This window comes from Dasypus novemcinctus, chromosome 22 (genome assembly GCF_030445035.2).
Source record: "Dasypus novemcinctus isolate mDasNov1 chromosome 22, mDasNov1.1.hap2, whole genome shotgun sequence".
Classification (NCBI taxonomy): Eukaryota; Metazoa; Chordata; class Mammalia; order Cingulata; family Dasypodidae; genus Dasypus; species Dasypus novemcinctus.
Genome location: NC_080694.1, coordinates 59,018,403 through 59,044,223, shown reverse-complemented (window position 1 = coordinate 59,044,223; position 25,821 = coordinate 59,018,403). Strand labels below are relative to the sequence as shown.

General features: G+C 44.9%; 6 protein-coding genes across 6 annotated transcripts; 4 read left to right on the top strand and 2 right to left on the bottom strand.

Annotated features, from left to right (window-relative positions):
- Positions 1-204: 204 nt before the first annotated feature.
- LOC101431410 (histone H2B type 1-B) lies at positions 205-673 on the top strand. Its single transcript, XM_004463499.5, has one exon. The coding sequence runs from the start codon at positions 243-245 to the stop codon at positions 621-623; it is 381 nt and encodes a 126-aa protein (XP_004463556.1). The 5' UTR covers positions 205-242; the 3' UTR covers positions 624-673.
- Positions 674-6,122: 5,449 nt separating this feature from the next.
- On the top strand, positions 6,123-6,604 carry LOC101431834 (histone H2A type 1-D). The gene has a single exon (XM_004463500.3). It carries the CDS (start codon positions 6,154-6,156, stop codon positions 6,544-6,546), a length of 393 nt encoding a protein of 130 aa, XP_004463557.1. The 5' UTR covers positions 6,123-6,153; the 3' UTR covers positions 6,547-6,604.
- A 758-nt stretch (positions 6,605-7,362) lies between these two features.
- Positions 7,363-7,827, top strand: H3C2 (H3 clustered histone 2). The gene has a single exon (XM_071211091.1). It carries the CDS (start codon positions 7,389-7,391, stop codon positions 7,797-7,799), a length of 411 nt encoding a protein of 136 aa, XP_071067192.1. The 5' UTR covers positions 7,363-7,388; the 3' UTR covers positions 7,800-7,827.
- A 2,872-nt stretch (positions 7,828-10,699) lies between these two features.
- On the top strand, positions 10,700-11,108 carry H4C2 (H4 clustered histone 2). Its single transcript, XM_004463502.5, has one exon. The coding sequence runs from the start codon at positions 10,742-10,744 to the stop codon at positions 11,051-11,053; it is 312 nt and encodes a 103-aa protein (XP_004463559.3). The 5' UTR covers positions 10,700-10,741; the 3' UTR covers positions 11,054-11,108.
- A 9,420-nt stretch (positions 11,109-20,528) lies between these two features.
- Positions 20,529-22,982, bottom strand: LOC101428187 (histone H4). Its single transcript, XM_058285355.2, has 2 exons — positions 22,622-22,982; positions 20,529-21,634 (listed from the first exon to the last, which is right to left on the bottom strand). Exons 1-2 carry the CDS (start codon positions 22,927-22,929, stop codon positions 21,472-21,474), a joined length of 471 nt encoding a protein of 156 aa, XP_058141338.1. The 5' UTR covers positions 22,930-22,982; the 3' UTR covers positions 20,529-21,471.
- Positions 22,983-23,513: 531 nt separating this feature from the next.
- On the bottom strand, positions 23,514-23,988 carry LOC101427758 (histone H3.1). The gene has a single exon (XM_004463491.5). The coding sequence runs from the start codon at positions 23,970-23,972 to the stop codon at positions 23,562-23,564; it is 411 nt and encodes a 136-aa protein (XP_004463548.1). The 5' UTR covers positions 23,973-23,988; the 3' UTR covers positions 23,514-23,561.
- Positions 23,989-25,821: the final 1,833 nt, after the last annotated feature.

The window sequence follows — 25,821 nt, the reverse complement described above, 5'->3', positions numbered from 1 at the left end:
CTATCCTATTGGTCCAAATATTTTGTAGGACTTGCCCAATAGGAAAAGAAAACTGAGTATCCTTTATTTACATATCACCGCCCCTTAGGGAAGGTGTGCTATAATCATCCAATCAGAAGTAAAAGCCCATCATCCTTCATTTGAGTAAAGTCACTATAAATTCCTGGGTTCTTGCGTTGCCTCTGCTTCTTTTCCTGAGGTGATTTCAAGTGTCTTTTGTTTGCCTCTTGATAGAAACAAGCATGCCTGAGCCCTCGAAATCTGCTCCAGCTCCTAAAAAGGGCTCTAAAAAGGCCATAACTAAAGCCCAGAAGAAGGACGGCAAGAAGCGCAAGCGCAGCCGCAAGGAGAGCTACTCCATCTACGTGTATAAGGTGCTCAAGCAGGTGCACCCCGACACCGGCATCTCGTCCAAGGCCATGGGCATCATGAACTCCTTCGTCAACGACATCTTCGAGCGCATCGCGGGCGAGGCGTCGCGCCTGGCGCATTACAACAAGCGCTCGACCATCACGTCGCGGGAGATCCAGACGGCCGTGCGCCTGCTGCTGCCCGGGGAGCTGGCCAAGCACGCCGTGTCCGAGGGCACCAAGGCCGTCACCAAGTACACCAGCTCTAAGTGAATGCCTGTATTGGCATCTTTTAAGCCAAAGGCTCTTTTCAGAGCCACCCACTCTTTCAAGAGAGAGTTGTAATTGCAACTTTCGATTCCCAGCTTTCACTGCTTTTTAGTGAACTACACTATTTTGCAGTAGTCAACATAACTATACTTATGCACCACTTCTGTAAATTAAGTTTGAGTCTCAAGTTTATCCTACATTTCTCTGTCCATTTAGCCACCCTCACTCTACTGCATAGAATCCAGCTCACTGCTCTTAAGGAAAGCGGAGCACCTACAGGGAGCCTGCTGGAGAAGGCGGACAGGCTCTATCAGATCCCGCACTGCCAGGCGCTGCTTCCACGTGGATCACAGTGGTGCTCATCTCCTTAAAGTGGAAGCCTTTGTTCTGCAAACCCCTGAGTACTTAAGAAATTACCACTCTAACCTGCCTCAGCGCATTTCGAGAGGAAATCGAAAGTCCCCTGCTGGCAAATGGAGCAGTTAATTTAGAGTACCTACTCCCTGAGAAGGGCAGGTAGTTGGGTACTCTTGCCTGGGGGCTGAGGTTGGGGGGTGGGGGGATCATTTCTTTCAGAGCATTAGGGAAACGTAAACTGGAGATTTCTCGGGGCGCCTCTGTGGCATATTTCGAGCTATTTTTGGCGTGCAGGTGAAATGAGGTTTCTCTTAATCTCGCATTATAATTGCTTACCGCTGACAGCCGATCTAAAGCCGTTTAGATTTTTCTTGCGTCCTAGAAACCCGGGCCTGCATTCTTTGGGTCACGTACCGTTAGGTCTTCACACCCAGTTTGGGGGGGAGGGGAGCGGGTGATGTCTTGCGTCCTGCAGGCGCGGGAGGATTTGAATTTCCCGCCCTTTCCCGTCTGGCGCCACTCCTGGGAGTGACACAGCTTTGATTGCCTATTGAAAAGAAAACGTATTTCCTTTCCTTCGGTTGCTAGCACTTGATGTAAGTGACATGCAGCAGTGTCTTGGGAAGAAGAAATAAATTTTAAAGTAAAATTTCTGTAACAGCACCCATTTTAAAGGAAAATAAAATATGTTCTCCTGGATGCCTGGGATGTCAGCAGAGAGCAGTATGAAAAGCACTCCCTTAACTCAGCAGATGCAAAATGAAAATTTTTGTGTTTTAGATTATAACAATTTCGTCAAACCCTTTCCCCTACCCAGATAACGAGGGAATTCAGACTGCATTTAAGAGTCACCGTTCTTTAGGTCCTGTAGTAAAACCCAGTACAGCTTCCATATTGATGCATTGTACTGAACTTTTGTAACCGAGGGTTAAGAATTCTACAGAGGCCTTTATATTAAAAAAAAGAAAACAAAAAGCAAAAAGTTAACGTCTGAAATTGCTGAAACTGGCTAGATTTAGCCTAGACCTGTTAGGACAGTCATTCTAAATAGGTCTCACCTCTGTTTATGGTTGCTCAAAAACTTAGCCTCGCCCTTGTGTATTCACTTACTATTGTGATGATTTTACCTCACATTGAATTTACCTTTGTTAATGGTTATTTCGAACTAGGCTCATCCTAGTGTGTACCTGACATTGGGATGGTAACCACTCCACCTTCCTGTTTAATATCCATATGGAAAACCTGGTGACTGACCTCTGCTCTGTGCATTCCTAACCCAGAACCCTGATCTCTGACTGTAACCTTGTAACTGCCCCTGGTTTGGTACCCACCCTCCATGTTCAATCCTGTGATGTTTATTAATGAAAGAACCTGTGCCTGCTTCCGCTCCAATTCATTAGTATCCGATGGTATCAAATATTAGAATTTCGGCAGTTTGGGGAGACTGATTTGAGATTGTACATCTCCGGTTTCCCTCAGGCGAATAAATCCTCTTTTCCTTCCTAGCCTAGTTCAGTGTTTCTGTCTATTCTGTCGGAACCGGAAGGAAGCCTCCGAGGACTGCTCAGCCGCTCTTCCGTCCTTCCTTTGGAGAACTGAGCGTGGGTAATAATATTTAACTTCTCCCAAATGATCTCTTGCTGTAGGGATTATTTTTTCCCTATCGCGTCCCTCATAACTTGCCTCCTTCCTTCCACTGTCCACATCCTTCCTTCTCACCTCTCTTTCATACTTGTTTTTCAAATAAGAAAAGAATATTAGAAGTTTTACTTAAAAAGTATACCCTTCGTTGACTTACCAAAACCCAGGCCCCCAAAGCCTGAAACAAGGCCTTTCTGCTATATCCATACTTGACTGATCTGATCTTTTCAAGAGAATGGGGAAATTAAAAAAAAAAAAAAAAATCAAATGTCTGTGCTCTGGGGCTCTATAGTAGGGACAGGGGAGAAGCCAGAAATTACATATTTAAAAGTCTCACCACTTGATTCTGCTATAATTCCAACTTTGGACACAGCAGGGCCTGCGGACAAGCTCAACTTAAAACCAGTCAACTAGTAGTATCTGCATTCCCTTACCCAGTAAAAGAACTCACATTTGCTGCAGAGCTGCTGGCCCAGGAGTAAAAAACAAATAAGGGGAAAAAAATAACCTGTATTGCATCCCCAATTCTCCTTGTAGACCCAGAAAACTTTGCTAACCTCCTATCCAAAAAAGATGACCTGAAGAGGAAAGAGCTGAGTCTTCCAGGAAGGAAAAGGAGGCCCTTGGCCAAGCTGTGGGTGCTTGGAAACAGATGGAGGAGGGTTCAGGAGACTTTTGATTTGGAAGGAGGTAGACTGGGAAATGTGAAAAGAGGCCAAGGAGGGGACAGGTGGTGGGAGATCTGGAGACCGTTCATGATTTGGAAAAGGTATGAAGGCTGAGGGGAGAGGAATGCCCTCCCCCTATTTCATGGCAGGAGAGAGGGCAAAGACTTTTCTCAGTTCTGTCTTCAGTATCTCCCCAAAGTAATAGACATGGGTTTTTTTCATGGCTTCTCATTTCCATTAAGTAATACATGTATGTCTGAGTGAGGTGTTTTGATTTTGTTTGCCTTATTGGAAAAATAATACCTGTCCATTATTTAAAACACAACTACAAATAATTGCTAGCAAATAAATAAAGGTCAATTGACCTTCTGTCATGCAGGACATTTCGGTGAGCAGCCTTCCAGAAATTTTACCTCATGCAAATCTGTGCACACAGTTTTATAGATGGCATATAACGGTGATGGCAAATAAAAATTTAAAAAGGAAAAAGTTAAATCGGTATTAATTTTCCTTGGTGCAGAAAGGGAAAGACATGCCCCCTATTCCCTTTTCTTAGAGCATTCTTTAGAACACCTGTAATTGTCCGTTCTGTCCCTTCCAGGTGGATGTAAATCTTTCAAAAGCTAAATAAGGCTTTTGCCATCTTGACTAGCCAGGGATGTCTTTCTCAAGGACCTGGGGGCCATCCCTCTGAAATGTAAACTTCAGGAAAGACAGCACCTTATCTCCCCATTTCCATGGGAGTTTAACTTGGGCATCTGGCTCCAAATTGTAACCTCCGATTGTCATAGAGATACAAGAAATTTTACTATGCCTTTGGATGGTGTCAGCTAGTAAACACAAGTACCACCCCAATTAGCAGGTGAATTGAAACTGTCTGACAAATGGTGCTGTCAAGTCCCTGACATGAGGACTAGTTATTGTTCATCTTAAGAATATGTATTAATGGGTTATATCTGCTTGGCTAGATAAACTAGTGAGATGCCCTTTTTTCTTTCTTTGCAATCTCTTTAGCGGATTGCTTGTTTTGTAATATATTTTGGTTTAATGTTTATTCCATAATAAAATTGTTTATATATCTCTTTTACCTTTGGAGAGAGATTTTTTGGGTTGGGAGAAAAATTTGCTTTTCTTTCTTTTTCTCCAACAAGGTCAAATTTTCTTTTCTGTAATATTTTAACCGAAAAAACAGATGCTACTGATCATTATGTCTTAATCTATTTATTTTAGGGAGTTAGATAACAGCCCTTTATTTTTGACCCCCTCCTTTTAAAAATTATAAACCAGGTTACCATGAAGATCCATTGTGATACATTCCCCCACACCTATGAGATGGCTGTTAACAGACATTTCAGAGGTAGGATTCATGGACCCAATGATGTACATATTTTATTTTTTAATATCTATCCCCAAGTTGTCTTCCCAAAAGGCAACGATGTAGTCTAGTATCTACCAAACAAAATATATAAAGGGACCTTCCACAGATCCCTTTGCCAGTGAGGTGAAAACCATGGACCTCTTACTATGTCACACTACACTGTGTATTATTTAATAAATATATTACACTTGCACAAACAGGTCCCCACAAGAATAACATTTCTTTGAATTTCAATTCAAGCTCAGGGACCCCTTGTTACACTTTCATTATGCTTATTGTGTGCCTGGCCCACTGAAATTGCTCCATGAGGTTACCTGCTTTGCTGGCTGCTAGGTTCTGCTTCTAGCTCATGACCATGAAATGAAACACAGAAAAGTTTTCTCTGGAAAGGTCTCTTGAGTTTATGTTCCTCGACATGGGAGCTTCAGACCAGTCAACTATTTTGTAATAATATATTAATATAATGGTTTAAAATATATCAGCAATCTTATTTTCAGTGTTACTGTGGAATGGAGGTTTCATTTCCCCATTTCTGAAGTATACGAAGACTGGCGTGCTCTTTGGAATTGTACTGTAATGTCGTTGGTTTCCTAACCAGAGGGAGTTTCAAGAGAGTTTTCTCAGAGAATTAGAATCTTGCATGTTGAAGCCAAGTGATAAAGAAGGGCAGAACGGTTGTGAATGTCACAAGAGAATAATGAGAAAGACTTTTCCACACTTATTTTTATGAGAAAGGCAAATAACCCTTCTAGGTCTCAGTTTTTAAATCTCTGGAATAGGTTTCTGCTCACTCTACACACCAAGATGATACCGAAGATGTTCTAAGTCAGATTTTGCAGTGAAAGTGAAGACTTGCTGTCAGGTCAGTGGCTAGGTCATCCAGTACTTGCCCTCTTCTGTTCATAGAGTTTAAGATTTGAGACACAATAAAGATCCATTTGTCTGTTCTCTCTTACCCTCTTTTCCATTGTTGCAAAGTTTAAAAGAGTTAAAACAACGCCTGGCGCATTAGCGTTTCTTATGTATTACTTAGGAATTTCCCTGGGTACATACCTTTCCAAAATCTAGAGTCTGAAAAAACAAAAGGGACTAACAGACAAAAGAGAAATGTGTACAATCGCCCCGCCCCTCAGCCCCTAAAACACGCACACACAACAAATACACGCGAGCCCAAACACAAACGCACGCACATCCTGACTCCTTTTGAGAAGGGTTTTTTGAAAGAAACAAATCGATCCAATTATCGGTAGACTTGAAGAGCAAAGTCATCCGGCCAGTTTGGTGATTGGCTCAAACACAAATCTCGTTCAAAATGACGCCATATGTAAATGAAGGATGTAAATTCTGATTTCCCATTGGATAATTGACTGTAGCCGATAAGAAAATGACTCTCAGCCTACCGTCAATGAGTATAAATACCGCTCTTTGCCTCTGGTCGCTACCCGCTTTTTTCCTCAACTTTGCGCAGGAATTTGTTGGTTTCTTTACTATGTCTGGACGCGGTAAGCAAGGCGGCAAGGCTCGCGCCAAGGCCAAGACGCGCTCGTCGCGGGCCGGCCTGCAGTTCCCCGTGGGCCGTGTACACCGCCTGCTCCGCAAGGGAAACTACTCAGAAAGGGTCGGCGCCGGCGCCCCGGTCTACCTGGCGGCGGTGCTGGAGTACCTGACCGCCGAGATCCTGGAGCTGGCGGGCAACGCGGCCCGCGACAACAAGAAGACGCGCATCATCCCGCGCCACCTGCAGCTGGCCATCCGCAACGACGAGGAGCTCAACAAGCTGCTGGGCAAGGTCACCATCGCGCAGGGCGGCGTGCTGCCCAACATCCAGGCCGTGCTGCTGCCCAAGAAGACCGAGAGCCACCACAAGGCCAAGGGCAAATAAAGTGCTAGCTTTTATACAACAGGGGAATCCGAAGCTTAACAAAGGCTCTTTTCAGAGCCACCCACAGTTTCCTTTAATAGAGCTGTTACGCTTGGAAGTAAATACTTTGCATACAGGAAAGACGGCAGTAAGCGAAAAGTATTTTATTCTTAACAAGCAATAGTCCTTAAGTACACAAGCACTTATAAAATTGTGGAAAAGACAAGCATTTAAGGATTCAGCAATCAGCTGAGTGATAATTGGCCAATTAAGCCATCCACATAACTACATTTGGCACAGTAATTGACAGTTGGCACACTCCTTGATACATCTCCCTTAAATTTATCCTCTTTCCCAAAATCAGTTGGCACACTCCCTTATATTAGTCTCTTTCCCAAAATCAAGAATAGTAAGTACCATTTCCCCCCAAAAATCCTGGATGTTAAAGTTCCCCTCTTGCAAACTTCCTTAATGGCCATCGATGTGTCGCTGCTTTTAAAAACATTCCTTTTAACCAGCTTCCATTGAAGGTTGGCGTGTTGCTTTATCAGGTTACGTTGCTTTTCATTTCAACTACCAGAAGTTTGCAGGCCTACTTTGTGCCCAGGGTCCCGAAGGCGAAAGGGTAAATGAGATGACGTCACGCAGCCGGCGAGCGACGCCTGGCGTCGGGCTCGTTCACCAACCCGAGGGCAGCTCCCAATCCGGGTCCCCTACCTCGAGGGACCAATCCTGGGAGGGCGCGGGGCTTTTTGAATATTCCTGGACCCAATAGTCGGTCGTCAGGCTCTATAAAAGAAGGGCGGCTCTTTCTTACCCTTCAGAGGGGGATCGCAAGGCACCAGTTTTGCATATCGCTCGCAATGGCTCGCACGAAGCAGACGGCCCGCAAGTCGACCGGCGGCAAGGCGCCCCGCAAGCAGCTGGCCACCAAGGCGGCCCGCAAGAGCGCGCCGGCCACGGGCGGCGTCAAGAAGCCGCACCGCTACCGGCCCGGCACCGTGGCGCTGCGCGAGATCCGCCGCTACCAGAAGTCCACCGAGCTGCTGATCCGCAAGCTGCCGTTCCAGCGCCTGGTGCGCGAGATCGCGCAGGACTTCAAGACCGACCTGCGCTTCCAGAGCTCGGCCGTCATGGCGCTGCAGGAGGCGTGCGAGGCCTACCTGGTGGGGCTCTTCGAGGACACCAACCTCTGCGCCATCCACGCCAAGCGCGTCACCATCATGCCCAAGGACATCCAGCTGGCGCGCCGCATCCGCGGCGAGAGGGCCTAAGTTTGTTAATACCTATTGTTTGTTCAACCCAAAGGCTCTTTTAAGAGCCACCCAATTATTCCAAAGAAAGCAGCTGTTAATGCCAACATCGTAAAGACTTGAAAAGGCATTGAAATATTAAGTGCTAAAGTCGAGTCATAAAGGTGTGGTTCCATTCTGAAGGCAATGTGGCCTATTCAAGCATTTTGATCAGTAGTCAGAATGTTAGGCCTAGTGACACATAATAAGTAGAAAAACTGATTGCTTCTTTGAGTTAGGTGTTTCTAAGCATGCTATTTTAGCTTTTTAGTCTTATCAGTAAAATGAGATTCATGTCTAACCTGCAGATTGATATTCCTAATTGCCCAACTATTAAATATTTTTTCCAATGGTTTAAAGTGACATGCTATATTAAACCATTCAGTTTTTGCTTCTAAATATTGTACTCCATTGCTTTCCTCTGCCTGTTCTAAGGACTGTCTTATGTGAAATTCTCCTTTATTCCCCCTACAGTTCTTTATTGTAGTTTATATTCATGTCCAGAGTTTCCAAGTTTAACCAATACCTTTTCTTGATCTTGGCTGTTAAGTTTTGGGAGAATTGGGAGTTTGGAGAGTTGGAAAAAAAGGTGGTCAGGCTGGAAAGAGTGATTTAGTGTGAAAAGAAAAAAAAATTTTAATTCAAAAATTTACTTACTCATTTCACCTAAATGTGTTTTTGTGGTTTTTTTTGTTTTTGAACTGTATGCCTTTTACATCATTTTTGGCAAGCTACTCTTTAGACTGTTTTCACAAAGTCCTGAAGAGCATGACAATCACATTAATCCTACAGGTCTTGCTTCACTTTGTCATGGTTTTCCTTACACCAATTATTCTCTCCCCTGTCCCCTTACACTGACATGTGAATTGATGCATCACACGAAGAATCATCTGGATTGTCAATTTTTAGTACACGCACAAGAGGATTAAACTTGAACTGTAGTTTTCTTGGGGTTGTCTGCATTTCAGGGTTTTAAGGCAGCCTTTGGTTTATAGAATATTTGTGCTTTTGAAATGAAAATGGACAATGCTGGGTTTTTTTTGTTTCTTTAGCAATTCATTTTTCCAGACTCTCAGGTACAAACAGTTTTTCCATGCTCAGCTTCTATTACCCATGGAAGCATCTGGCAGAGGCATCTGGCAGAGGCACAACGTCTCTGGGTTTATACCAAGGTTATTTTGCCTTTTACCATTTGCACTAGCTGAAGTGTAAGTATTTGGTTTTCTCATTACGGCTGTCCTGGCTCTGATGTATGCTGCTTGACTTTTGTGCCAATAATTTATGTGTGTCCTTCAATAAATCATCTTCCCAGTATCAAGATGAAAAAGGTTTTAATCTCTCTGTGGGAAGACTCTGGAAGTTGGCAGCAATGAATAGCATTCTGTTACTAGGTTGCTTGGGCTCAAATCCCAACTACACTCTTCAGTGTGTTATCCCAGCTATTCTGCTCATCAACACACAAAAATGGGGGTAACTCAAACTCAACCTCAAATTGTTAGGATAATATTAGTCGATTTTTGCACACAAAGGATTATATAAATGCTATTAATTTTCCTGTGCTGTGTACCATTTGTCCTTTACTCTTGTATTTAAAAAAAATTTCAAAAAAAATTCTAACTTTAGCCTTTGAATTTCCTTCTCACTTGGAATTACTTTGTTCCATAAATTCTCCTCAGTTTAGAAATGAAATTTCTGCAAATATTCAAAAATTTTAAAATGGAAGAAATTCACATTGGGGAATTTCTTGAAACAATTTACTGAGCATTTTGAATGGGAGAAGTGTGCCAGCATTTTAATATCTCATTAAGCATCCATGATTTAGAATTAGGGGAGCAATTAAGGTGGACCTGGAGACCAAAAGGGGGTTATGTGCACAGATTATATCTATTCAATGTTGTTTTCTCCAGGACCTCTGTTGAAATAGGTTATTTCTTCCCGAAGCACCACAGACTGATGTTACTCCACAGGCTACTGTTTACAGCTATGCCTTTGAGGTGTAGAGCCAGTTTGGTTTTGTTATGGAGAATTTGTGTAAAAAGACTGACTCTAGGAGAGGTGGGGGGAGTCGAGTTTTGAGTGCATTTTTCAGAGAACCCTAAATTTTCAGTAGTTGCCCTTCCAGTTTTCCTAATAGAAGTGCCTTGCTCGTTAAGGAGCGTTTTTGGGAGATTAACACAAGAGTGAGGGGTCCGTGTAAAGGTTTGAATTGCACTCTGCAGGCTTAGCTGCAGGAAAGCCTCAGGGCTAAGACTGTCAAAGCATCTTGTGGGGAGGGCAGAACATGTCACTTGTGAAAAACAAAACGCAAAATCCATCAATATCTTGTACTTTATTAAATGCTGTGATTTTTAAAAAATAACTCTTACAAAACATATACGTATTTGCTGTCAGGCATTCTTTAAGTAATAACACCTAAAATAAACCACATTTATGTAAGCCTTCTTTGCCTCTGTTCTAAAGCTTTGCTTAAATTACCTAATTTAAATCCTCAAAAACTCGTTATACTGTCATTCTCCAAGCGTTAGCGATGAAGGACGTGAAGGCAAACTGGGATGACTTATCCACAGTCACTCAGGTAAACAGTCTTTCCCCTCATTCACAGGACCGTGCTTTGTCATCAAAACATAAGCCCCGATTAAAGTGCTCAGACCAAAGTATGGTTCAGATTCAAATAGGTGCAGTGAACAGAAGCAAAAGAATGGCGGGATTAAAAACGAAATTCTTTGCTATGCTCCTTCCCCTAGAATGCTTAGTTCACTCACTCACTGTCCAAAAGAGGGCGCTGAGCAGAGAGGACAGTAGCTGTGGCGCCTGGTTTCCCGCTTGCGCGTTCAGTTCTCAATGAGGTCCGACCTCAAAGTATAATTGTTCGTGGCCTGGACCTGGGACTCATTCGCCTCTGAGTCGGTTAGATCTTCCTCGTCATGTCTGGTCGTGGCAAGGGCGGGAAGGGCCTGGGTAAAGGCGGCGCCAAGCGCCACCGCAAGGTGCTGCGCGACAACATCCAGGGCATCACCAAGCCCGCCATCCGCCGCCTGGCCCGGCGCGGCGGCGTCAAGCGCATCTCCGGCCTCATCTACGAGGAGACCCGCGGGGTGCTCAAGGTCTTCCTGGAGAACGTCATCCGCGACGCCGTCACCTACACCGAGCACGCCAAGCGCAAGACGGTCACGGCCATGGACGTGGTCTACGCGCTCAAGCGCCAGGGACGCACGCTCTACGGCTTCGGCGGCTAGGCCGGAACTGGTGTCTTGGAACTGCTAAGAAAAAGGCCCTTTTCAGGGCCGCCCACTGCCTCCCGGGAGGGGCTGAAACGCACTTACTTCGCTCTCCGCGTAGGAGGGAGCCAGGCCGTTGCCTGGGCAGGTTGGTCCCGAGTGACAGTCTGCGGTGGCGCGGGGTGCAGGGCGCCAACCTGGACCTAGCCAAGGGCGCATTCGTGGGTTTTCCAGCGCGGTTGGAGTGGGGACGGTAGAGGCCCCGGCAAGTTCCCGGCTCTGACATCGCGTCCGCGGCGGGCCCTCGCCAGGAGCCAGGTGGGCTATGTGCTGCGGTGATGCGGGTCCCCCGCCTGCTCGCGCGCCTAGGGCTCCTGTTTCGGGTTCTTCCCTACGGCTTGGCCCACTGTGCGGGCTCCCTCCGCAAACGCGTGCATGGCCGATTGAAATGAACTTTGCTCGAGATACGCCGTCCCCCTGTCCCGGTCCCCAGGTCACGGAAGACCTGCGTCCCTCGGCCACACCTGCCGCCCCTTCAGGCCGCGCCGCCCAGGCCTTCGCCCCCCACCCATACCCGCTCGCGCCCAGAGACGTGCGTCCCAGTGGACTCGGTTTCGTGGAGCTCCGGCGTTGCCCATTACGAGGCTGGGGACCTTCCCTGTGCAGGAATTGTGAGGCCCGACTTAGACCGAGGTACGCTGTATCGTAACCTAGGTTTCCGGTTATTTCCTCTGAGCCTCGAGGCCCCGCCGGGGCTTACCCAGCAGGTGTGAGGGTTCCCAAGGTCCCTCCGTCAAGTCCCTGGCTCTCAGATGCTTTCCTCTTGCATCCTCCCTGTGCCTCTTCTCGGCTTTCCTTCCCTCTTTGCCTACTCTTGTACAATAACAAGTGTTTTTTGTTTTGCTTTGTTTTGTTTTTAGCGTTTATTATGAAAGTTAACCATCTGCACACGATTATAAAAAGGTTTCGTTATGCCCCTCTTCGGCTCACTATACAGTCCGCAGACCCTCTTATCCCCACCCTTGTCTTCCAGTACTGCCTGCAGTGGTCAATTTCATGGTCTCCTTCGTTAGGTTATGGTGTCCAGTTTGATCAAACAAGTACTGGCCTGATTATGATTGGGAGCATAACTGGTAGATTTGCATCTATAGTCACTGCATCAGTGGCTGATTGCATCTACAATCGATAAAGGAGATTGTACACAGCATGTGAGGAGTCTTATCCAGTCCTCGGTTGGAGGTCTTAAAAAAGCCAGAACTGAAGATTTCAGAATCAGAGTTTCTGTGTCACCTGTTTCATCCAGTTTCCCCTGGGGAAGATGGACTTACCAGACTTCAAAATCACCTTTATTGGAGTTTCCAACTTCAGTCTCTGATGGAATTCAGACTTGCACACCCATAGTCATGTAAGCCAAGGTCTTGAAATCTCTTTTTCTCTCTCTCTGCTCTTTCCCTCTCTCCCACTTCCCTCTGCCTTCTCTCTTTCTGTATCCTGTTCTATTTCTCTGGTGAAGCCTGATTAATAAACTGAGTATCCCTTCAACTCCCATCATCTCTCTCCAGGTAAACTGACATCAAGTGCCTCCAGATTGGATGTACTGGTAACAACCAAGCAAGAGCAAAAATGGGTTCCTCTGTCTGATGCATTAAATAAAATAGAGAGACCAGGGTTTCAAAGAGTTTATTTGCTAGCACATAACAAGGAGGTCAGTGGCCTAAGCCCTAAAAGTCTGCCTATCTGAACTGCAGTAGTTCTGACAGTATTATAGTATCTAGATCTGGCAGGTTTCTGCTAATGAGTAATTGGGGTGGGGCTGGCTCAGGTTCAAGGCATTTGGGGATAGAGGATTTCAAATGGGAGGGGGCAGTAGTTACCATTTCAATAGAAAAAACCATGTACCAGGGTAAATTCAGCCTAGAATAATCAACACAATAGCAGGTTCTAGTTTGAAATGATCATATTCAAGATCAATCTGGAATAATCATAATAGCATATCTTAGTTAGAAATGACCATATACAAAGGGTAAGGTCGCTCTAGCCAGTTTCAGTAATTTCAGATACCAACTTTTGGCTATTGTATACTAACTGGAAAGTAAAAAGGCATTTATTTATATAATAATTCAGTAATCATAATTATTTGTTAATTCTTAAGCCTCAGTTACAATGAGAAGGGCAAAATATCCCTGTGGTATTTCTGCCCGAACCACCACCCCACCCCTCCCCACCCCCAAAATCCTACCCTGAATCTAAACATTAAGAAACATGAAGCAAACCCACAATGAGGCTCTCAACACAACAATTAACTGGACTGTACTCTTCAAAAGGGCCGAGGTCAGGACTGGCAAAATCAAGAAAAGAAGAATCATTTGGTAATTATTTAATTCTAGTATGTATGCCCTGTGATTGTTTACATTGGAATTTTTAAATTAAAATACTCAGGTGAAAAAGTGAAAAAAAAAAAAGACCAAGAAAAACTAAGGAACTTCCAGATTAAAGGGAGACTGAAGTAACATTTAAATCTAAAGTAATACGTGATTTTTGGATGGGGAAAAATGGATCACACAAAAAAGTATGTCCCCAAATTGAGAAATTGGTCAACTGAAGACTCAGTATTTTTTATTTAATCCTTTAGAATGATGCACGAGATCTGCCGATCAGTGCTTCAGTATTGATGCCTCATGGAGAAAAACGAGAACTTTGTTGCCTGTTTACTCTCATATCAGGCAGGCCTCGACCAGTGAAGGAGAGGTTGAATGGACGTTTGGGTAAAGTGAAATTCTTGAATTCAGATGAGCAGTCTGGACTAGAGATGAAACCTTTGAAAGTCACCAGGACAGAAATGGTGAAACTGGATGAGATCACGAAGAACTTAAATGCAATTGTTTATTGCAGCATTGCTTGTAAAATAGAAATGAGTGAAAACAATGTAAATTTTTATCAGAGGGGACCAGATAAAAGAATTATGTATATTCATAAAATGGGATAGTATGCAGCCTTCCTAAAGAGTGGGGAAGCTAAGCGTGTCCTCACTGGAATATATCTGCTCAGTTCTTGGCCCTCTTCGCGGTTCTTTTTTTTTTTTTTAAAGATTTATTTATTTTATTTATTTCTCTCCCCTTACCCCCAGTTGTGTGTTCTGTGTCTATTTGCTGCATGTTCTTCTTTGTCCACTTCTGCTGTTGTCAGGGGCACGGGAATCCATGTTTCTTTTTATTGTGTCATCTTGCTGTGTCAGCTCTCCATGTGTGCAGCGCCATGCCTGGGCAGGCTGAACTTTCTTTTGCGCTGGGTGGCTCTCCTTACGGGGCACACTCCTTGCACGTGGGGCTCCCCTATGCGGGGGACACCCCTGTGTGGCACGGCACTCCTTGCGTGCATCAGCACTGCGCATGGGCCAGCTCCACATGGGTCAAGAAGGCCCGGGGTTTGAACCGCGGACCTCCCGTGTGGTAGACGGACGCCCTAACCACTGGGCCAAGTCCGCTTCCCTCTTCACGGTTCTTAATGATCTCATCTGCTCTCACCACTTCTGTGCTTATGACTCCCAGATTTTTCTCTCTAGTTAATACCTCTCATCTGACCTCAAGTGACTTTTCCAACTGTATATTCAGCATCTCTGATGGACATCACAAACTTGAACTATCCAAAGCCAAACTACTGATCTCTAACCCCTACTGCCCACTCCACCCCCCAATGTGGCTCACCGTCTTTCCCATCTCAGTTAAGTGACACTTTCGGCCTTCCAGTTGTCCGTCCAGGCTAAAAATCTTGCAAGCATCCTTAGCATCTCTCTTTCATATTCTGCAATCAGTTTGTCAGCCAAGTCTCTCAGTTCTTTCTTCCAAGTCCATCTCCTACCACCACCATTTCTAGTTCAAGCCACAATTATATGGTCGTGTATTACACATTATGTAATGTATTTGCAGAATGTGTATTTGCAAACATGTGGTATGATATAATCACATGTAATAGAATCCATCCACTTCATCTCTGCTGCTACCACCTTAGTTCCAACAATAAAATCACTGTAAGCTCTTACCAGAACTTCTGCCAAGTCTCTCAACCAGTTTCCCTGCCTCTGCCCCACTGGTTTATTCCCACACAGCAGCCAGCATGGTCCTCCCTTTGGAGGATTTATTGCTTTTTCTTATAATAGGTAATATAGTCACAGGGTGCAAAATTCCAAGGTGTAAGAAGGAATATCAACAAATCCTCTCACCTCTACCCCTAGCTACAATGCCCTTCCCTGTTCCTCCCGGGCAGGCCATTATGATAATCATTTTCTTCTAAATCCTTCCTGCATATACCAGTTATTACATTATATTTCCCTTTCCCCCCCACAAATTACAGTAGTATCTATATGCACAGTGCTATACGTTGCCTTTTTTTAAACAGTCACTAATATTTATTAACTATTTTGTTCCAAGCCTTTTAAAAATTTTAGTTCAACGACCCAATGAGGTAGAAATTTTTTTCAACTTTATTTTGTACACTTAATAATTGAAAATATAAACAATAATTAAAAAAGAAAACACAGGTGAATAATGCATACATTTCTCAATTGCCTTCTTTTTCAATTGCCTTTTTATTAACAGGACAATACATCTTGGAGATTCAGTCAATTGTTTAAAAAAAAAAAAAAAAAACCACTTTAACAAGTATGCACCATGTACCAGGTCTCACCCAGGCACTGGGGGCTTCAGTAGGGAAGAGGGATGGCTGTTGTATTTGCACTGCTGTTCAGGGGAGACAGACAATAAGCAAATAGGGGAAATAGCTAGGTGCTGAGGGGAGGCAAAGCTGGAAACAGGTGCGCTTGTAGATGGGGTAGTCAGAGCAGGCCTCACTCACACCTGAGGGAGGTGAGAGGAGGAAGCACTGCAGGTGTCTTGGGGGAGAACTTTCCCACAGAGGGACCAGTCTGAAGTGGGGGAATGTTGGCATGTTTCAGGAAGAGGAAGGAGCCAGTGTGGCTGGAACTGTTCTAAAGAGTAGTAGGTACAGTCCAAAAAGTGAGAGGAATCAGATCTCAGTGGCTTCAAGGGTCATAGTGAAGATGTGGCTTCTACAGGGATGAGCTGGAGCCACTGGTGGGTTTGGGGTTGAGGAGTGACACACTAACTGCTGTTTTAATCTGACTGCCAAGCAGAGAATACACAGATGGGGAAATTTGCTATTTCTGCTCATCTCTTAAAAGTGATGTCATGCAATATTCATCCTTATGCGCCTTGCTTTATTTCACTAAGTATGACATTTTCAAGATTCTTCCATGTTGTAGCATATCTCATAACTTCACTCCTTATGGCCGAGTAATATTTCATCGTGTGCATGGACCACATTTTGTTTATCCGTTTATCTGTTGATAGACACTTGGGTTGTTTCCACCAATTGGTTATTATGAATAATACTGCTGGGAACATCAGTGTGCAAGTATCGGTTTGAGACCCTATATTCAGTTTCTTTGGGTGAATGGAATTGCCAAGTCATATGATAATTCTATATTTAACTTTTTGAGGACCTGACATACTGCTTTCCACAGTGACTGGATCATATTACCTTCCCATAAAAAGTGCATGAGTGTTTCATTTTCCCCAAACCTTGTCCAGCATTTCTTACTTTCATTCTTTTTAAGTAATAGCCATCCTTGTGGATGTGAAGTTGTAAACTCATTACAGTTTTGATTTGCATTTCCTTAATGACTGAAGATGTTGCGTGTTATATCATAACCTTATTGGCCATTTGTACATCTTCTTTGAAGAAATGTCTATTCAAGTCCTTTGCCCATTTTAAAATCAGCCTGTTTGTCTTTTTCTTGTTGCCTTGCAAATGTTCTTTATATAGTCTAGGCATTAAGCTTTTATCTGTTATATGGTTTGCAACTATTTTCTCCCATTCTTTAGGTTGCCTTTCACTATCTGATAATGACCTCTGATGAACAAAAGTTTTTCATTGTGAAGTCAAATTTATCTAATGTTTCTTTTGTTGCCTGTGCTTTTGGTGTCATATATAAGAATCCATTGTCAAATCCCAGGTCATGAAGACTTTCCCCTTTATTTTATCTTCTAAGAGTTTTATAGTTTTAGCTCTTACATTTAGGACCTTGATCCATTTTGAGTTGACTTTTGTATATGGTATAAGGTATGCACCTAGCGTCATTCTTTTCCGTGTGTTTATCCACTTTTCTCAGCACCATTTGTTGAAGGGGATATTGCATGTACTTAGCAATATCAATTGGCCACTCATGTGTGGGTCTGTTTCTGGACTTTCAGTTCTGGACATTGGTCTATTTGTCTATCTTTATGCCAGTACCACACTGTTTCGATTACTGTAGCTTTGTAGTACTGTTTGAAATTGGGAAGTGTGAGTCTTCCGACTTTGTTCTTATTTGTTTCAAAGTTGTTTTGGCTATTTATGGTCCCCTTGCAATTATCTTAAGAATTCCTATCTTTCTAGAAGAATGGGGTGAGGCTAACGATGTGATTGGTTAAGTGTCAGAAGTGGATAGAAAGATGTTTGGTCATTTTTTTGGTATGGACAATGGTGGTGTTTTTGACTGTGCTGAAAACATGATTCTGGAGTGGTCTTTTATTTGTCTTGATCCATCACAGTCACAAAATAGCCTTATCTGTTATTGGTATTGTGTGAAGTAGTTTAAGTTCAACAGAATAACACCATACCTGTGCTATAGGTTCTAGGCTACCTCCTATCAATACAGAAGGCCTATGATATCGCTGGCCTCCAGCTGTTTTTCATGCCCAATGGCTGATTTCTGGAGGGTGGCTCTAACCACCACTCTAAAACTCCATCCATTTTCTTCTACCCACTTCAAGATTTACAACATATAATCTAAGAAACAATTGAGTGCTTGCAATATAAAGCTCCCTGACCTCTCTCCTAATCTTCAGACTCATATATCTAACTTCACATTTGATGTCTCCACATGAATATCTAGGGGGAATCTCAAACTTAATTTGTCCAAAATAGATAACTTCATACACCAATCTCAAACAACCAAACCGGCTCATCCCCCAGTATTTCCAATCTCAGTCAGGGGAATTCCATTCTTCCTCTGCGTTCTGTTAGAAACCTTGGATTCTCTTTGACCACAATGTTCATCCAATCTAGTTATCTTTATCTGCAAATCAGTTTGGGCCACCTTTTACTACTTCTGCTGCTGCTGTTCTAGTACCAGCCACCATCACCTGTGCCTGAATAATTGTAGTGACTTCCTACCTAGTCTCCCTGATGCCACTCTTGACCCCCACTGCAGGGTATTCTCCACCCAGCAGTAAGAGTGACACTTTTAAAAGGTGTCATGTCTGCTATGCTCATTATAAAAATCAACATCTTATCACAGCCTACAGGTAGGGTGATTAACTGTTCCAGTTTGCCTAGGCCTGGGGGTTTTCCTAGGATATGGGATTTTCAGGGCTAAAACTTGGAAAGTGCCAGGCGAACGAGGATGTATCTCGCCACCTATGCCTGAACCCCAGACCACCCTCTGACCTCATTCTCTGCCACATTTCTTCCTCATCATCATCTCCTTGCAGCTGCAGAGCCTTTATGCTTAATCTTCTTTCTTCCTAGAAGTGTTTTCCTTCAGTCACGCTGATTATGATGCCATCAACAAGGCTGGGAGCTAAGGAGGCAGGGAAGAATAGTAACAAGCCGATTGTGGCTATGTTATAGCAACTACTCCTACCCCATAGAAGATCTGCATCCACACACCTTTCTGCATTGAAGCTGGGCACGACGGCAGGGAGTTCTGTCTATTCTTTTGTTGATGTACCTCAATGCCTACAGCAGTACCTGGCATGAGGTCAAAAAATCTCTCTAGAAAGAACACCACTAAGGAGGGCATAAAATAACCACCCTCCCAACCAAGGAGGATGTTTCCACTACTGTGACTCCTTGCTTCCTGAATCCATTCCTGAGTCCTCTTCCCATTGCCAGATTAAACCAAGTCAAACTAGGTAAGTTGTCATTTCTCCAACGAAAGACAGTTAGGTGGAAAACAGGACCCAAAACGCTAGAAGAGATGCTGGCTGAAGCTAATATCAGTGCTCCCTCTACAAAATGGATTCCACAAAGAACCCAGTGATGGAGGCCTTCGTGACTATCTCTCAGATGAGAGTAAGATGTCTCCTTATTAGACAGCCTCAAGTGGGTTCACATCCCTCTTCGTGCTCTGAGTTCTGAACCTCAGTTTACTACTGCAACACAAAATAGGCCAAGGGGACATCCTTGCTTAAAATTCCTCTGTGTTAAAAAACAAAACAAAACAAAACAAAACAAAAACTTCTGTGGCAAAAATGATTGACTAGACATTGCTCAAACCTCAGTTAGCACAGCAAGCCCTTTGCAGACCAATGGGGCTCATGTAACAACCTCATCTCCTACCACCCTGCCTGGAGGTCTTTTCAAAATTAAAAAAAAATTTTAAACACAGCTTTATTGAGATATAATTTACATACATCAAATTCACATAAATATACTACATTTAGTTGTACAACACATCCATCACTCTAATTTCCATTCCTCTTAGACAACTGATTACCTCCTTGCCTTCTGCGCCTGATGAAAAGTCTCACACAGGCATCAGGTCCAGGCACCTGTGGATTCAAATTATGCTGAGTGATCTTTGGGGATGAAATAGTCCCCTTCCCAACACTGATACCTAGTAAAAAATACAGATTCCCCACCCCTACTCCCCAACAATTATTGTTTTTTTTTATTTTTTTATTTACTTTGTAATAATATTACATTAAAAATATATATATATATGAGGTCCCATTCAACCCCACCACCCCCACCCCACCTCTCCCCCCCCCCCCAGCAACACTCCTTCCCATCATCATGACACATCCATTGCATTTGGCAAGTACATCTTTGGGCACCTCTGCACCTCATGGTCAATGGTCCACATCATGGCCCATACTCTCCCCCATTCCATCCAGTGGGCCCTGTGAGGATTTACAATGTCCGGTGATTGCCCCTGAAGCACCATCCAGGGCAGCTCCATGTCCCAAAGATGCCTCCACCTCTCATCTCTTCCTGTATTTCCCCATACCCATCAGCCACCATGTCCGCTTTTCCCAATCCAATGCCACCTTTTCTATGTGGACATTGGATTGGTTGTGTCCATTGCACCTCTATGTCAAGAGGAGGCTCAGATTCCACATGGATGCTGGATGCAATCCTCCCACTTTCAGCCCAACAATTATTATCAAGCTGATGAAAGCAAGTATAGGGAGCAGATGTGGCTCAAGCAGTTGAGTGCCTGCCTCCACATGGGAGGTCCCAGGTTCGGTTCCCAGTGCCTCCAAAAAACAAAAGCAAACAACAGGCAAGCAAACAAACAAAAAAACAACCCAGGGGAGCCCATGTGGCTCTGTGGTTGAGTACTGGCTTCCCACTTACAAGGTCCCGGGTTTAATCCCTGAGCCTAGTACCTGAAAAGAAAAACAAAAACAAGTTTGCTTAAGTATAGAGGTTTAATCAAGATGCAAAGGACTGCCTAGGCTAAGAGTAACAGTAAACTTAGCAGGCCTCTGAAGCATAGAGATCTGAGAAAGGATGGGCTATTTGGGAGTCTGAATGAAGTTCCTTAAGTATGCCTGAGTTATTGGGAGCAGGTGGGATGGGGCAGTTCTGGGAGGAGAGGATATAATCACTGTGACTGTCTCCTTAATGATTTTGGAATTTTAACCCAAAAAGAATGGGAAATTACTGAAGAATTTTGAGCTTGGCAGTGGATTACTTATTAGAAGGATCTTTCTAGCAATAAGGTAGACAACAGACTGGCAATGAAGTGATCAGTTATGAATCTTCCAGTACCCATGGAGGAGTGGCAGGCAGTACTGCATTATGGCTTGGTGTGAGGGAGACCTGATTCTGTAGTGACCTTGCCACTCAACCATAGGGAGACCCCCCCCCCTTCTTTTTTCTGGAACTAGACCCCCTTCCCCCCCTTTTTTTTTCAGTATTAGGGATTGAACCTGGGAGCTTGTACACAGGAAGCAGGCACTCAGCCACTGAGCCATACCTGCTCCCATAGAACCCTTTTTTGAAAATGAAAGGGAGGGCCATTATTGATAAAAGAAAGCTTTATTTATAACGAAAGGGGCACATTTAATAATTAAACCAAGGCAATAGGCTAACAAAGACAATGCTCACCTTATTTATCAGCCGTGGGGCCGGTGGGCAAGTCAACTATCCTCTAGGAATTTGCCTTTGCATTTGAGAGTCAGGGATAGCATCTACACCTCCTTGTTTCTGTTGGCTTTTTTTGTTTTGTTTTGTGAGGGTTCACTGTGCAAGTAAGTGAACAGGGACTGAGCAGTAGCAGTGGGAATGGGGAAAGGGGTGGGTAGATGCAGGAGAGATTTACAAGACTGACTGGACTTGTGGGGCGACGGTGGAATCGAGGACCAGTTTTAGGCTGAGATCAGTTCAAGTGGTGGGTGGTGGGAGAGATGAGTTTGCGTGAGAGGCTCTGGCAAAGAGATGATGGCGCCGCTGGGAAGTCGGACAAGATGGACGCTGAGGATGTGGGTGAGGTCTCCACAGAGGGAATGCACGGAGGGCCAAGGCCAGATCCTGCGGGATCAAGTAAACAGTGATGCGAGAGGAGTAAGGAAAGGAAAACCGGTCACGATAATTTAAGGAAGAATCCCACGGAAGCATGCTCACGGGTGCTTAAAACCCCCGCGGCCAGGAAAGGGCAGTGTTCACTGCAATTAGCAAGTGATTACTGGGCCTTGGAGGGAATAGAGAGCACCGGGGCAGCTCAGCTGCTGGGGCCTGTGAAAGGTGATCCGGAAGAAAAAATAAGGCCACCTTACCCAAGGCTGTAGTTGGCGCTGAAGGGGAGGCCCCTTCTCAACCTAAACCAGATGTGAATTTCCCTTAACCCGATGCTCACGGCATACTAGCAGTCTGCATCCATTTTTCTCCTTTATCCCTCATTTCGGTTTTTTTTTTCTTTCTAGGGACAAAGTATCATATTCGTGTCGAAAATTTCAGTGCTATTCTCAGGACACGATTTGGGTCATTTAAATGTCTGTGACTCGATTTCGTAATCCATAAAAATAAATACAAGCTTAAAATTGTTTCTGAACGCGGCGGTGCGTGGCACGGCCGGGTTTCCCCATCCGGGATTCCCGGCTGGGCCGCGCGACTTTAGCTCACCAGTTCTGATTGGATGACAGCCCTGCCTGGCGCTCGCTGATTGGACAAAGTGTTCCTTTGTTCCCTGGAAACCGAGGCAAGTTCCTGACAGCACTCGGTTATTTTCTATTCTTTGTTTTCATATCTCCTTACCCAGTGAGTGGGGAAAAGAGAAGCTGTAGGTGGGGGAAACATACTCGACTTGAATGAGTTCTGGATGTGTAAGAATAAAAAGTCCAGTTGCTCGCAGTTTTTCAGAGTTGTTACACTTAACTACATCCTAGACTTGCAGATCCGCCAACCAAGTGTCCTAACAAGTGGTATTATGACAGCTCTTTTTCTGAGCGGTTGGGCGGCCCTGAAAAGGGCCTTTGGTTGAGAAATACAAGGTATTGCGGGCGAAATGCGAGCGCCTACCCGCCGAAGCCGTAGAGCGTGCGTCCCTGGCGCTTGAGCGCGTAGACCACGTCCATGGCCGTGACCGTCTTGCGCTTGGCGTGCTCGGTGTAGGTGACGGCGTCGCGGATGACGTTCTCCAGGAAGACCTTGAGCACCCCGCGGGTCTCCTCGTAGATGAGGCCGGAGATGCGCTTGACGCCGCCGCGCCGGGCCAGGCGGCGGATGGCGGGCTTGGTGATGCCCTGGATGTTGTCACGCAGCACCTTGCGGTGGCGCTTGGCGCCGCCTTTGCCCAGGCCCTTCCCGCCCTTGCCGCGACCAGACATGACTTCCCCAGGAGAAAAGCAACAACGAATGAGAGAAGAAAGGGCAGCTGGTCCTTATATAACTACTCCCCTCCCCCTTTTTCCGCTCCTGCCAACCATGAAGAGAAGGGAAAGCGCGCCGGCGGGACATGTGACGCTGACAGTCCCCTCCCCTAAGCCCGCCTCCACGCCCCCAGGACCTCGCCGAAGAGCAGACCCCAGCTTGTCTTTGCTGTTAACTGGGTTATTAACTGCTCGGGCTTTAGGCATTTAAATGTGAAGACGCTAGTCCAAAAATGCCGTTTTTAAAAAAATAATGATCACGAAAGCAAGATGGAAGACTATATAGGATCAAGCAATTCTGCTTTACTGCCTTTTTAAAAGCACTCATTCGGTTGGAGCTTAGGGCAACAGTGTCCTTCAAATACGGTTTTAACGTCTTAAGCCTTTCATGACCCTAGGAAGGACCTAACAGTCCCGTTTTAACATTTGAAACGAACCCGTTCGCGTGATTGCACAATGCTGTCAAAGACTATCTCCTTTAATATCAAAGGCTACTTTCCAAGGCCAATATAGCGTTTTCACAGCTGTTTTGTTTGAAAACGTGGGTGGCTCTGAAAAGAGCCTTTGGGTGGGGTTGAGTCGTAGTCTCATTACGCCCTCTCGCCGCGGATGCGGCGGGCGAGCTGGATGTCTTTGGGCATGATGGTGACGCGCTTGGCGTGGATGGCGCAGAGGTTGGTGTCCTCGAAGAGCCCCACCAGGTAGGCCTCGCACGCCTCCTGCAGCGCCATGACGGCCGAGCTCTGGAAGCGCAGGTCGGTCTTGAAGTCCTGCGCGATCTCGCGCACCAGGCGCTGGAACGGCAGCTTGCGGATCAGCAGCTCGGTGGACTTCTGGTAGCGGCGGATCTCGCGCAGCGCCACGGTGCCGGGCCGGTAGCGGTGCGGCTTCTTGACGCCGCCCGTGGCCGGCGCGCTCTTGCGGGCCGCCTTGGTGGCCAGCTGCTTGCGGGGGGCCTTGCCGCCGGTCGACTTGCGGGCAGTCTGCTTAGTGCGAGCCATATCTACCAGTGCTCACCAGAAACTACCAGGTACTTGCGCAGAAAGCTCGCCTACTATTTATAGAGCTTGCGGCGTAGTGATTGGCGGAGACAAATTTTAAACATAATAGGCTACACTCTGATTGGTCAATCTTTAAACCTTCCTTTGTAGAAACCGTGCAGTTTCATTGGCTGCTATATTCAAGAGTATGTTCGGATTGGGTTTTTTCTTTTGTTCTCTTGTCCCCCCTCATCTAATTTTTCGCAATTAGTTTAACGTTTGATAGTGTATGTTATCTTTTCATAAAACTGGAGACCTTGATTTCAGTGGTTTAGTAATATTCCAATTTACAAATTCCTTTAGTGCTCGGGAAAAATAACATTAAGGAAATTCTGTCTCCCCTCTGCCTCACGCTGAATAGCAATCTACACTTCCCTGCTCATTTTCCCCCGGTTTTTTAGCTGTCTCAACATTTTACGAAAATTGATTTCTTTTGTGGTGCTTAAATTGAGAGTTCAGCTTTTACTTAAACCTACAGGGCACATATACAGCCTAGTAAGTTACACAGCCTCCACATTACCTGGCAAACTTTAAGTACTTATCTTCCCTAATTTTTATTTACTGTATTCAACTCTCATTCTCCAAAATCTAAAGAGCACCTGGCCAGTTGCAAAACGGCGGTGACGTCATCTAGTAAACAGCTTGGAAGATGAGAACGCAAGTGGAAGAGATCTCCTATGGATAATAATGGAGGGCTCAAAAAATACGCTTCGAGACGTGGAAAGTAGTGCGAGACTTTTAATTTTCCCTGCTTTTCCGGTCTCCGTACCCTTAGGCAGCAGTGTCCAACCCCTTCATACCTGGGCTGCAGAACCGCCACCGTCCAGCGGTTTTAGTACTGCGCCCTCCGCGACCGGCGCGGAGTAACTGGCTTTGGGTCGTGCTGGAACCCTCAGGCTGCGGCTACAAGAATATGAGGTCCAAGATTAAGGAGGGAGTAGCCTTGCCCAGATCTTACCTAAAGATTTTTAACAAGCCAACCAAAAATGAAAACGCCGACTGGGACTTTTGGACTAACAGGAAGTAGACCAATTTCTGTTTTTTTATTGGTCAAAAGACCATCCTACACAGTAGCCAATAAAAAAGCAGAACTAGCATCCTTCATTTGCGTGGAGCAGTCCCATTTGATGCCAGTTTAATCCAATGGAAACAGAGAAGGCAGAAACCGTGAAAAAAAAAAAAAAGGAAAAAATAAGCGTAGAAACATCTGCAATCGCAGAGGAGTATTTCCATTTTGGAAGGTACCCTTAATTAGGTCCCTGTTTGACTTTTACTGAGAAAGGTTTTACTGTAGTTTCAGTGTTCTACTAGGTTTTTAAATATTTGAGGAGCCTTGTGTCCGAGTATTTTCTATTTAACGTCACTAATTCCCTTTGTTTCTTTTTTTTTTTTTTTAACACATTCCTAATCAGCTGTGCCTTTAGAAAACATGTATTCCTAGGAAAATTGGGGGTAGAAAAGATTGGTAAAGAACATGGAGGAGACGTGTCTAGGACCATTACGGGGAGTGTACTGGGCACTACTTCCTCCCAAGTTCTTGAGGTCGGCATCAAGCTTGCTGATAAATTTAGCCTGAAGAAAGGGGGAATTGTCAGTTTTCTTAGGCCGACGAGCGGACTTGTTTGAGCACCGCAACCGTGGGCGGGAATGACGTCACAGCTTCGTTCCAGGGCGCGAGGCGTTCATCCCCAACCTGATCGTGGCAGCAAGGCAGGTTTAAAGGCATTTTATACCGCAGTTTTAGTTTCTGGTTCGCAAGGTGAAATCGTTATAGCACTTTGGTCCTTACAAATGTTCTTTACAATCACAA

Bases quoted from the DNA above. Each gene is read 5' to 3' on its own strand.
- H3C2 (XM_071211091.1), top strand. From the start codon at position 7,389: ATGGCTCGCACGAAGCAGACGGCCCGCAAGTCGACCGGCGGCAAGGCG.
- LOC101431410 (XM_004463499.5), top strand. From the start codon at position 243: ATGCCTGAGCCCTCGAAATCTGCTCCAGCTCCTAAAAAGGGCTCTAAA.
- LOC101427758 (XM_004463491.5), bottom strand. From the start codon at position 23,972: ATGGCTCGCACTAAGCAGACTGCCCGCAAGTCGACCGGCGGCAAGGCC.
- LOC101428187 (XM_058285355.2), bottom strand. From the start codon at position 22,929: ATGTCTGGTCGCGGCAAGGGCGGGAAGGGCCTGGGCAAAGGCGGCGCC. The intron at 21,635-22,621 runs GTAGGCGCTCGC...TTGATCCCGCAG, and splicing joins ACGCTCTACGGCTTCGGCGG to GATCTGGCCTTGGCCCTCCG.
- LOC101431834 (XM_004463500.3), top strand. From the start codon at position 6,154: ATGTCTGGACGCGGTAAGCAAGGCGGCAAGGCTCGCGCCAAGGCCAAG.
- H4C2 (XM_004463502.5), top strand. From the start codon at position 10,742: ATGTCTGGTCGTGGCAAGGGCGGGAAGGGCCTGGGTAAAGGCGGCGCC.